The 13,209-nt window shown below is 40.4% G+C and overlaps 1 protein-coding gene across 1 annotated transcript; it reads right to left on the bottom strand.

Moving 5' to 3' along the window:
* LOC146367154 (solute carrier family 22 member 13-like) lies at nucleotides 1-9,442 on the bottom strand. The gene is made up of 13 exons (XM_084912631.1): nucleotides 9,068-9,442; nucleotides 8,854-8,957; nucleotides 5,262-5,416; nucleotides 4,474-4,642; nucleotides 4,271-4,391; nucleotides 3,698-3,792; nucleotides 3,286-3,500; nucleotides 3,082-3,190; nucleotides 2,769-2,975; nucleotides 2,678-2,681; nucleotides 1,276-1,385; nucleotides 494-1,184; nucleotides 1-408 (listed from the first exon to the last, which is right to left on the bottom strand). Exons 1-13 carry the CDS (start codon nucleotides 9,440-9,442, stop codon nucleotides 1-3), a joined length of 2,763 nt encoding a protein of 920 aa, XP_084768757.1.
* Nucleotides 9,443-13,209: the final 3,767 nt, after the last annotated feature.

The following is a 13,209-nucleotide window of genomic DNA, read 5'->3' as shown; positions in this document are numbered from 1 at the left end:
TCAGGCGATGGCGATCCGGGGGCCGCCCATGACGGCGATGGCGCCTGGCCAGTGGCCTGGCCAGCGGCCTAGAAAGCGGCCGTTTAGCTGCAGACCCAAACGAGGCAGGGCCAGGCGAGGCTGACGGCTCTGCAGCTGGACCAGGCGAGGCTGACGGCTCTGCAGCTGGACCAGGCGAGGCTGACGGCTCTGCAGCTGGACCAGGCGAGGCTGACGGCTCTGCAGCTGGACCAGGCGAGGCTGACGGCTCTGCAGCTGGACCAGGCGAGGCTGACGGCTCTGCAGCTGGACCAGGCGGCGCTGCAGGCGGCGGCGTGGAAGCCGGAGACGGAGGCGCTGCAGACTGGACGGGCCCCTTGGACCCTCCAGCGGAGACAGGAGACAAAGGCCGGAGCGGTCCCTCGGACCCTCCAGCGGAAACAGGAGACGAAGTCATCACTAAGCCAGCAGTCATGGAGGCCACTAGCTGACACAAAGGCAACTGGCAATGCACTGAGCACGGGCTCTGCCCAGGCAATGTTGACATGGTGCAGTTCTCAGGTGGCTGCTTAAACTTCAGGGGTCCAGAATCAGCTGGGGACTGAGACCTAGCCTCTGGGGAAGCCCTGGAGTGCTGAACGGTGCCTGAAGCAGCTAAAGCGCGAGAAATTCCCTGACTGGAACTTAAACTTTCTCCCTGCATAGAATGAGTGTGTGAGACCGGTGACACTGGAGCCAGAGCTACGGATAGCGGGGGCACCAGAGCTACGGGGGCCTGAGCTACAGGTGACTCTGGAGCTACGGGGGCCTGAGCTACAGGTGACACTGGAGGCGCTGGAGACTGAACTAAAAGTGGCATTGGACACTGAAAAGAGGGAGACACTGGTGACCGAGCAGAGAGTGGCTGCGGGGCAGCTAACTGAGCAGAGAGTGGCTGCGGGGTAGGGAATACGTTGTTCACATAATCATCCGCCGCACAGAACACAGCCCCTGAATGAACAGTGACAAAGTCCGAAAACGGAAAAGAGTCCTCACTCACCACAGCCGGTGAATTAGAAGCCCGAACGTCCGGCTGTGGGGTGGCGCGCCGGCGGCGCGATCGGCGTTTCCTCCCTGCAGACGGCTCCGACGGGCCGGGCAAGATCACATCCGGCGAGTCGGGCAGGAGTGGCTGAGAGAAGGTGCGGTGTGTGCTGGAGAAAAGCCTGCATGGTCAGAGGAAGCGATTTCAAAAGCCATGGCAGGCCGGAAAAGAGCCGTTGTAGCCGGTTTTCAACGGTGCGGCGAAGCTCGTACGGAGGATTCTCCAGCCACAGCCCGAGGAGGATCTCCACATTGTAGCTGATGTCATCCTGGAGCTCCTCGGACGGATTTACTGCCGCTGGGTCCATGGTGGCTGGTTCGTACTGTCACGGTTTGCCAGGGCAAGCCGTGTGGAATATTTAGGACCAGGACGCGGCAGCTCTGGTGCAGGTGAGTATTTATTAACAAAGGAAAAAACAAACAACAAAGGCACTGGGAACATGAAACTGGAACCTAAACTGGATAAAACTAACAAAACAAACCAGAAACGAAGATGCAGGGAGGTCCGGGGAAATACACATGGAGAGATGCAGGGAGACCGAGGGGAAACAACACAGATGAACCAGCAACTATTAAGACAGAAGACACAACTTAAATACACTCAGAGAACACAGGGAATTTACACAGGTGGGGAACACAGCTGGGAGTGATTAACGTGACAAGACTAGGGAGGCAAACTGAAAACACTCACATAAGACGCAGACCTTCACAATAAAACAGGAACTACGCATGAAAGGACAAACTCAGAAACGCGGACTAAATACAAGAACACACTAAAAAGAGGAAGAACAGAAAACACCAAACGCTGGGTCAAAAGGACCCAGGATCATGACACTACTTGTACTTGTACTACTTGGCTAACCTTTTTTAAATTCTCAAAGGCTTTATTAATTTCTTAAAACTAATAAATTCACACTAAATTATATCAAAACAAACGTTTAGGACGTCATGCAGGGATACTGTATAAAGCCCAAATTAATCTCAGAGAGATACAGTGTAAACTCATAGGAAATGCTATTTTTAAAGAAGCAGGGGTCAGAGCAAATATTAAAGGAGGGGTAATCATGTGGGATAGTTGTGGCAAGATTCTATTGTTCACTATTTAAATTAAGTGTAATTAAACCAGTTAACAATGTAATTATGTATTTTTTAAAAACATGTCAGAATTAGTCGGGTTGCACCTATAGGCAGTTAATTGTAGAGTAAGGGCTCACAATTCTGTATGGAATACAATGATTTATACGACATCACAATAGGATTCCTCTACGGGGAAAAAGAGAATTTGATTGCAGCAGTTAATGGGAAACAGGTGATGGAAACAGTGTTTATTTAATCACTTATTATTACAGTTGGTTCTTTGTACTGCAGAAAGTTAGCCAAAGTTACACTGAAAACCAAAGTGTTAACAAAATGATAACTTATTAAGACTGCGGTCTCCTCAGATGTATCTTCAGACCCTGAGTCCAGAACCAGGGACGTCTATAGAACATGATGACTGAGGTTGTGGTTCATTTAAATACATCACATATTTGTAAAGATGAAATCCGTACACAAACATCTACATCTTGGTTGAATACGAATGTAGACTGGTACTTGTTCTTCTTGTGGGACTAACATGTCTGAAAGACATAAAACAGAAACAGATGAAGAAACGATCATTGACAAAATAACATGTTTGAGATGCTGCAGTAGTTAAACACTGATACCCATTGCGCTCAGCCTCTTCAGTCGTCTCAGGAAGCTCTTTTCTTTTGGTTTCGGGAAGCAAGAAGCCGAGAAATCCACCTATCAACGTAAGGCAGCTGAAGACTGTGATGGGTATGACCGAGTGGTACGTGGCCAACAACTTCAGCAGTGGAGCCAGTAATCCACCTAATCTTCCTGACATGGATCCTAAAGCTGTGGCTGTTTGTCTGAAACAGGAGGACAAATGGTATACTCACTAATTCCTCCCGTGTGTTCTTTTCACACAAGTCACGGTATTGTTCACAAACATGAATAAAAACTGTGACGGCTTACCTAACCGATGTTGGAAACAACTCCTGCATAAAGACCATACAAACAGAGCCAGCCCATATCAAGAAAAAACGAGACGCAACAGCTAAAGATGTGACAGCAATGGCGTAACCTGACATAAAGGAAATAAATAATTAATAAAAGTGAACATAAACATGATAAGAAGACAATTAAAAATGTATTTTGCGATATAACAAAGCCTTTTACCATCAGGAACAGCGAGGATAAGTATGGAAGAGACTCCTCCGATCAGAAGGGTTGCTATGAATAATATTTTCCTCCCCAAACTCTCCAGCAGCCACATGGAGAGTAAAACAGATGGCACTTCAAAAACACCATAAAGCAGTTGGGTTACAAAGATGCTCAAACCAAAGTTTTGCATGTCTAAGTACAAACTGTAGATGGAAAGGTTCACGGAAAACCTTTAAAAGAGAAGAGAAACACATTTAATCAGACACAAAAGTCCTGTATCATGAACCATTTATAACACATTTATGAATGGCCATTTAATCATCAAAACATCAAATTGCCAATCTTAGCATTTAAAAACAGCAACATGTTTTTGTATTAACATATTTCCCTTTTAATGTATTAACCTCACTATAGATGTTGAACTTACCATGATAGTATTATAATAAAGAAATATCTGGTCAGCAGTGATGATCTGAAGAGGATTTTTATTCCTCCGTTATTCACAGTGTTATTCACTTCAATCTGTGGGAGAAGTCACGCTTGCTGTAACACCATCATAGCAAATTAAGAAAAATGACTTGAAATGAATCCATCAGTCTAGTTTTTTCCATTTCCAGTTCAGGGTTGACATTACATATGTGGTGTAATTGCATTGTACAGTAGATGTTAATGCAGCCGGTCAGTGTAGTTAGGCTGATGGCAGCTAGAGGGCGAGACCGGTGTGTTTTTGTATAGAATGTTATGTTATGTGGGGGCAGAGCAAAAACAAGAAAATAAAGTGTGGTTATGAATCGTACAGTGGACCCGCGTATAATTGAATAACACGACAACATACAGTGAGAGACACCCTGAGCAGGTCCCCATTCTATTGCAGGGCTAATACGTAGATACATCTCTTGTCATGAATATGTTGAATAGTAAACATAACAAATAAACAGCTATTTTACAGGTGCCATCGATGTTCTTGAAAACTCCTCCCCTGTTGAATGTGATTCACTACCTTGTCCAGAAGAGACTCTGACACAGGGTGTTTGTTAATGGCTGCTGCTTTGACAATGAGCTGTTTGGCTTCTTCTTTTCTGCCTCTGCTTAACAGCCACCTGGCTGACTCTGGAATAAACCTGATACAAACAAAATGACACTTCAAACAAACAGAAATTTTTAAATTTATAAATGGCTCAATAAATAGAGTGAAATTCACACCATATGTAGATAATAAGAACTGCAAGCGGAACTGCTGTGATCAGCTGAGCCAGTCTCCAGTTTCGGATGCCATAGATCATACCAGCGAGGACGCACTCTCCAATTGCACTAAACAGCTGAGTCACACAAGCTCCCCATGATCTTTTGGACGTCCCAATCCATTCAGTGGCTGCAATAAGGAAATATGTTAATTGTTTGTTTATTTTAGATTAAGACCTCAGCTCAGATGGAACAAAATAAATACATAACAACAAAAATAAAGTAAAAACATTGCACATCAGCTGCTATGAATATCTCGGCTGACTGTACATATATTTTTCTATTACTATTTTATACCTAATCAGACAGAACATCTCAGTGTGAATGGATAATGACCCAAACCAACCAACAACAACCCAAGAGTTTCTCAAGTATGTGTTTAGTTGAAGACAAAACTCACTGTCGAAAGATGGACACAAAATTACATAAATGTGTCTTTGTCCTTTGTCCAACATCTTTATGTTTAGAAACTGATTATCTTTTGTCTCTTATGTAAATGTAAATATGTAAAACGGTCACAAAGGCAACAGTAAGATAAAAGTAACAATAAATATAATAAATGGGAAGAGGTGGAAGTAGAAAGTTTGTATGGAAAATATCAGACAGTACAGCCTTGTTGGACCTGTAAAACATTATAAGAACATCATCTTAACCATTGAGAGAACAACTGGCAGATTATTTTACAATGAAAACTACTGTTAGTTGTAGCCTTGTCCAGAAGATGTAAAAAGTTAGTGTACTCTTCATACATAGTATGATGCTGTTGACTCGATATCCTCCAGCTCCAAATCCCACCAGAAACAGAGATACTAAATATAAGTAGACGTTGGGACAGAGAGCTGTTGTCACGGTGAATACAGACAACAGAACTGCTGGAATCTGAGTTGCTCGTTTGCGGCCGAACCTGAAACACCAAGACAAACACACAGGGATACATTAGCTTCTGTTATGTAAATCACAAGCAGTGTTGGGGAGTAATGGAATACATGACCCGCCGTTACGTATTTAAAATACAAAATATGAGTAACTGTATTCTGTTACAGTTACCGTTTTAAAAGGTGGTATTCCAAATACAGTTACTTTGTTGAAATAAATGGATTACACGGCAGTCTTTTCGTGTTTCATATGTTAGGCTGTCCCCTCTCTCTTGTTGGTAACTCCATGCCGGTGGAAACCCAAACAAAACACGCATTAAGAGGCTCTAATGCCTGTGTCTCAATCTCGCGGCCCATGTCACCTCTACATGCAGCCCGCATAATGATGTGAAAGAAATATTTTTTAAAATTAGGTGTTTGTATGGCAAGTAACCTTCAGTAATAGTAATAAATCACACAGCAATAGTACATTCATGTAGTTGTAAAACGCTTGATAATATATTAAGTAATCCAAAGTATTCAGAATACGTTACTCTCATTGACTAACGTAATGGAATATGTTACAAAATACATTTTGGGGCATGTATTCTGTAATCTGTAGTGGAATACATTTTAAAAGTAACCTTCCCAACACTGATCACAAGAGCTGCTGGTTAATGTTGTGCCATTAAAGAGATAACAGTAATGCAATCATGTAAAAATAGAGTTTTTCACAGGTAGTCCTGTGAAAAGCTACACCCCATGTTTCAGTAACACTGAGGAGGGTAAATAGCAAGTGCTGTTAATCAACTGCACTATCACATAGAGACAGACTTACACAAGAAGCACCAGTTAATGTGACCCTAATAACTGCATGACTTTCAACTGTGGGAGGAAACCAGAGTACCCAGGCAGAACCCACTGCAAACTTGACCAGATAGTGGTTTTGAACCCAGGACCTTCTTGCTGTGTGAGACAACGGTGTTAATCACTGCGCCACCAAGCTGTCAAGTGAGACTTAAAAAAATAGGAAGGTTATGATTACAAGGCTTGATACAGAATTTTCTGTACCTTTTTGTCCTCGACAGGTTAAACCACAATAAATAGCAACAGCACATATGTGGTGTGTGTATGATTGTCTGCCTCTTATTACCCCAGTGATTTTCCTGTGGTTTGAAATCGTGTATGATCTTGTGATTTTTGTTAGTTCAGTCAACTAACCACTCTAACTAGATTGTATTATGTCATCTCAACAAGAATAAATTAAGTTGCTGAATTTCATGCAAACCCTGCATGATTTAATCATTAACCATAGAAACAACAAGTTTGAATCTTGTTAATGTAACAACCACCCAGTTTCATTTTTTTGAGTGTACCTTTATTTCCCTCAGCATCAATCTGGGGAATTGCTGCCAAAGCAAGTTATTTTTTTCACAGGACTGCACAGAGACTACAGGGAGTGCAGAATTATTAGGCAAATGAGTATTTTGTCCACTTCATCCTCTTCATGCATGTTGTCTTACTCCAAGCTGTATAGGCTCGAAAGCCTACTACCAATTAAGCATATTAGGTGATGTGCATCGCTGTAATGAGAAGGGGTGTGGTCTAATGACATCAACACCCTATATCAGGTGTGCATAATTATTAGGCAACGTCCTTTCCTTTGGCAAAATGGGTCAAAGGAAGGACTTGACAGGCTCAGAAAAGTCAAAAATAGTGAGATATCTTGCAGAGGGATGCAGCAGTCTCAAAATTGCAAAGCTTCTGAAGCGTGATCATCGAACAATCAAGCGTTTCATTCAAAATAGTCAACAGGGTCGCAAGAAGCGTGTGGAAAAACCAAGGCGCAAAATAACTGCCCATGAACTGAGAAAAGTCAAGCGTGCAGCTGCCAAGATGCCACCAGTTTGGCCATATTTCAGAGCTGCAATATCACTGGAGTGCCCAAAAGCACAAGGTGTGCAATACTCAGAGACATGGCCAAGGTAAGAAAGGCTGAAAGACGACCACCACTGAACAAGACACACAAGCTGAAACGTCAAGACTGGGCCAAGAAATATCTCAAGACTGGTTTTTCTAAGGTTTTATGGACTGATGAAATGAGAGTGAGTCTTGATGGGCCAGATGGATGGGCCCGTGGCTGGATTGGTAAAGGGCAGAGAGCTCCAGTCCGACTCAGACGCCAGCAAGGTGGAGGTGGAGTATTGGTTTGGGCTGGTATCATCAAAGATGAGCTTGTGGGGCCTTTTCGGGTTGAGGATGGAGTCAAGCTCAACTCCCAGTCCTACTGCCAGTTTCTGGAAGACACCTTCTTCAAGCAGTGGTACAGGAAGAAGTCTGCATCCTTCAAGAAAAACATGATTTTCATGCAGGACAATGCTCCATCACACGCGTCCAAGTACTCCACAGCGTGGCTGGCAAGAAAGGGTATAAAAGAAGAAAAACTAATGACATGGCCTCCTTGTTCACCTGATCTGAACCCCATTGGGAACCTGTGGTCCATCATCAAATGTGAGATTTACAAGGAGGGAAAACAGTACACCTCTCTGAACAGTGTCTGGGAGGCTGTGGTTGCTGCTGCACGCAATGTTGATGGTGAACAGATCAAAACACTGACAGAATCCATGGATGGCAGGCTTTTGAGTGTCCTTGCAAAGAAAGGTGGCTATATTGGTCGCTGATTTGTTTTTGTTTTGTTTTTGAATGTCAGAAATGTATATTTGTGAATGTGGAGATGTTATATTGGTTTCACTGGTAAAAATAAATAATTGAAATGGGTATATATTTGTTTTTTGTTAAGTTGCCTAATAATTATGCACAGTAATAGTCACCTGCACACACAGATATCCCCCTAAAATAGCTAAAACTAAAAACAAACTGAAAACTACTTCCAAAAACATTCAGCTTTGATATTAATGAGTTTTTTGGGTTCATTGAGAACATGGTTGTTGTTCAATAATAAAATTATTCCTCAAAAATACAACTTGCCTAATAATTCTGCACTCCCTGTACACAAGAGTCCTCTAAAAACTCTCTTTTCAGATGACTGTATTTGCAGTTTTGTTATATATGTAAGGAAGGAACCCTTTAACATACTACATTAAAGATCTAGAGAAACGCATATGGAATACTGACTTCATACAGATTTCATTGTAAGTCTAATTTAACATCAGCACATCAGGAAAATATTGGTTTATTTGAAAAATATTCCATTCTGTTTCTACTCAGATTTTACACACTGTCCCAACTCTTTGGAATTGGGTTTGTAGAAACATAGTTTTATATTTTGAGATACATATATCTTTAATGCTGACTAATTATTAGGTAACATTTAGTTTGTTGAAATCTTGAAGAGTGTGTACAACAAACTCTTCACACGTCTAAAAATTTTAAACTATTTGTTGTTAAACTTATGAAAAATGTTAAAAATTATTTGGTTAGCTGTTGCTAAGATGGAACAATGAACTACTGCAAGGAGCACACTTACGATTCAGCAAAAGGTCCAAATACGAGAGAACCAACAAGAACTCCAGCCATGAACATTGCTTGAATCACTTCCACCAAGCTGGCCTGGCCACACACTAGATCAAACTGTGAGTATTTGTAATAATAATAATAATAATAATAAAACAGACAAACAAAATAATTAATGTAATGTTTCATGGAGGTGAGAGATCTACTGAACAACAAATTTCACTTACATCAGTGACTATGGTGGCTTTGTAGAGCATGTTCCCATACACCCATCCATCCTGGCACCCTGTGGTCTCATTGAGTCCGTACTCTCTGATAGTATCAATGTCCCAGCTCACTGGGACAAACATCTCACACTTGCTGAAGGTCCCATCCTCCTCCCGAGGCACGGTCAGGTTAAGCTGCTCCTCTGAGGTCAGGTTAGGAGCAGCACTGAGGATCCAGTCTGTGTTGCAGTGTCTGTCTGGATCTGATTGTATGAAAACAAAACTGGCAAAGAGAAAAGTCTGAACAAAGTTTGGAAAGCAAAGTGCAATTAGAGTGATCTTCTGGAATAATCCAAATTCCCCAATGTTCCTTAGAATCTCTCCAAAGTCTGTCATTTTGAGCTTGATGGTGAAGGTCTGAAAAACAAAAGAGCTGCAGCGCAGACTCATACAGTGACTGTTAATGTTTAACCCAGCTATATTATCTTTTTAGCACACAAGACCCTTTATTTCAATTGTTCTTACTTGAAGGTACTGAACTGCTGTCATGTCAGCACATTCATATATCCTTTATACAACTGTGTAAAAACTCTCTTATCACTTATCTATATGCTTACAATCTGATCATTTCTTTTAGTGCTGTTTCAAAAGTCATCACACACACACACACACACACAAACCCAACCTATTGTTGATTTCAAGTCTGCTGCTGTAAATATGTAAGTTCATTAGGCTGCAGAATATCTGAGTCGGCAATAAGCAGTAAACAGAGCTAAGTCTTTTAGTGGTGTGTAATCAAAAAAGCAGAGAAAGAGAGACAAGTAATACTGCAAGTCAAAAGAGATGATGTAACAATGTTTGCCTGCAATCAAGAAAGATCATATAGTTTATAATTTATGCCTGAACAGTAAAGGGATTAATGAGTAAAAATGTAACTAAGGAAAAACTAAAGGATTGTTTGCTTTTCGCAGTGTTAGTACACTCAAGGTATAAACTCCAATTGTATACATTACTCAATAGCAGCTATAAACATTCTCAGTTTATCCAGGAATACATTTGCAAAACAGACATTTAAATGTGTAATGGATGTGTTTCTAATGGAGGTGTTTCTACAGTTTGTATGGATATATTCCCAAAAAAGTAACTGATTTATACCCAATTAAAAGATTCAGAACTCCCTCTTGTTTCAGTCTTGCATAATATGCAGAACATAAACACTCAATGACCACTTTATTATGTACGCTTACTCAGCTTCTTGTTAAGACACATTGGCAAATGGGCTAGATATCACATTAGGGATGGATGATATGGCCCAAACATAATATCACGATATTTCAGAGTATTCTCATGATAACGATAAATTTGACGATATGACAAAATACAGAAAAAGTTATTAATTTGACAAATTAAACATAACAGGTATATTTTTATATTCTATAAAAGGAAAAAAAATAGCTAAATTACACAGGTAACTTTTATGTATTCAGTCTTAAAGTATAAAAATAAAAATTCTCCCTCTGTTCTTTGGATTGAAAAAGTTTGTATAAAACATAAATACTAAAAAAATAAAATAAAATCCACCACAAAATCTAAAGTGCCGTTTAGAAAAATAAAATGAATAATTCTCAAATCTTTTGAGCATAAACAATCAAACAAAAAAAATTAGTTGCTTTTAAATGAAGTATAACTTCACTATACTATAACTGTAAATGAAGTAGAAGTTTCAAAACATACAACATCCATTTCATATGAAAACTCAAAAAAACAACGCTGCCAATCAGTGGCAGACCATAGTTATCACAGTTAATACTTATTCAAGAACACAAGCCTATTAACTGAGCAGGCTTCAGCGCAGGCCTATTACAGGTGACAATGTTCTCTCCTGTGCTGAACAACCTATCAGAGGCTGCACTTTGTGGCTTGGATGCACAAGTACTGTTTTGCCAAATGACTGACCTGAGGACAGTTAACCTCGTGCACTTTCCACCATTTGAGGGGATCATTGTCACCATCTGCTGGGGGACAATCTAGGTCGTTTTTAACTCTGCCTGTCCCTTGGAGATGGTCCCAGTCCTTGCTGCTACCCTCTTAAAAAAGCTTCCAAGGGTCTTCTTTGGCAACTTTGCGCTTTGGCCTAGGTTGTCTTCAGCTGATCTTGAAGCTTGTGGTGGCGTTTCTGATTCTACTGACCACGCAGTAATGATACAGTTTCGCTGACTGCTCATTCTTTGATTGCCTGGCTCTTTACTAGAATCAGGTGTTGATGCTTGAGATTATGAAATAAATTAGAGGGATTTCCCCCTTTAGATATTATAGCCTTCTTGCACTCCTTACATATTATTGTAGTTTGTTCTGTATCTCCTCATTTGTATCCAAAATAATTAAACAACACCGAAGAGCTGCGCTTTTGTGAATTAAATCTTCAGCCATAACGTTTTCTTCACCTTAACAACTTTAATAACTTCATGCTGCGTGACCCACGTGACTGTAATCCACTGTGTGATGGGGTGATGTGTATACACCATGAAATATCATGATATCAAAAAAATAATTACCTGTATTTTTGTGAATGATATGACATGGCCCACCTTCATACCAATGGCGTTGAGGATGTCATTAATTAAACCGTTGCTTAAAAACGCATCACGTGCCCCAGCTGTCTTTGATAATTATAGGCTAATCTCCAACGTTTTGTTTTTTTTTTATCTCAAATTCTTCCTCACATTATAGAGTTCCACAGGATTCTGTGCAGTTCTGTTTATATTATACATGTTTCACTTAGGAAGTATTATTAGAAGACATAATTTACATTTTCATTATTATGCCAATGATACCAGCTTTACATATCCATGAATCCAGATTACACACACCAATTAGTTTAAACTGCAGTAATGTATTTATGTCAAAAAAATAAAGATCTAGATGACTAATTTCCTGCTTCTAATTCATATAAAACTGAGTTTATTGTACTCTGCCCTAAAAGAAATCTGATGGCTAACCAGATACTTACACTGGATGATATTACCTTGGTCTTGACACTGTGGGGAGTTTTGATGTTGTTGACCACGCCCATATCCTTCAATCTGCATATTAAACAAGTATGCAGTAATTTGTGCAATATCTCTAAAATTAGAAAGATCCTCTTTTAAGAGTGATGATGAAAAATTTGTTCATTAATTTATTACTTCTAGGCTGGACTAGAAGTAACTTACATCAGTAAGTTATTAGGGTCTCCTAAAAAGCCATCAGTTGGCTTCGGGAAACAAAGTGCTGCAGTGAGCAGTGAGAGTACTGACAGGGACGAGAGAATCGAATATATATACAAGGTCTTAAGTAATCTTAAAGACCTCATACTACCATACCACCCCAATAGAGCACTTTGCCCTCATACTACTGGCCTACTTGTGGCTCCTAGGACATTTTAAAGTAGAATGGGAGGCAGTGCCTTTAGCTTTCAGGCCGCTATTCTGTGGAACCAGCTCCGAGTTTGCATTCAGCAGACACACACCCTCTCTACTTAGCATTAAAACATTCCTTTTTGATACAGCTCATAGTTAAGGCTGGATCAGGTGACCCTGAGCCTTCCCTTAGCTATGCTGCAGTAGGCTTAGGTTGCTGGGACCTTCCCATCATGCAGTGAGCGACGAGTGATTGTTGCTCACTCACGTCTTTTCACTGGTCATGTGTTTGCACAATATTTCAAAATAATCACCCAAAATAGTTTCTAATGGTGAGAATGATTATTATAATTATAATTATGCACAAAAAGTACTTGGTGACATTTATGAAAAGATCATAGTTTGGATTAAGATTCACCTTCACAAAGTTAAACACATGATAGAATAACAGCAGGGTTGCTTTCAGAATGTGATGCTGCAGCAGTTAATGGGAAACAAGTAGTGGGAATAGTGTTTAATTTTTTCAAGGTGATGGAAACAGTGTTTATTTAATCACTTATTATTACAGTTGGTTCTTTGTACTGCAGAAAGTTAGCCAAAGTTACACTGAAAACCAAAGTGTTAACAAAATGATAACTTATTAAGACTGCGGTCTCCTCAGACCCTGAGTCCAGAACCAGGGACGTCTATAGAACATGATGACTGAGGTTGTGGTTCATTTAAATACATCACATATTTGTAAAGATGAAATCCGTACACAAACAT

This window comes from Perissodus microlepis, chromosome 18 (assembly GCF_051167445.1).
Source record: "Perissodus microlepis isolate ML-2025 ecotype Zambia chromosome 18, ASM5116744v1, whole genome shotgun sequence".
NCBI classification, from domain to species: domain Eukaryota; kingdom Metazoa; phylum Chordata; class Actinopteri; order Cichliformes; family Cichlidae; genus Perissodus; species Perissodus microlepis.
The sequence above is the reverse complement of the archived record's forward strand: the minus strand, read 5'-3'. Positions and strand labels throughout refer to the sequence as shown.

Bases quoted from the DNA above. Each gene is read 5' to 3' on its own strand.
- LOC146367154 (XM_084912631.1), bottom strand. From the start codon at position 9,442: ATGACAGACTTTGGAGAGATTCTAAGGAACATTGGGGAATTTGGATTA. The intron at 5,417-8,853 runs GTAAGTGTGCTC...TTGGTGTTTCAG, and splicing joins TTTGGACCTTTTGCTGAATC to GTTCGGCCGCAAACGAGCAA. The intron at 2,976-3,081 runs GTAAGCCGTCAC...CTCCTGTTTCAG, and splicing joins TTGTTTCCAACATCGGTTAG to ACAAACAGCCACAGCTTTAG.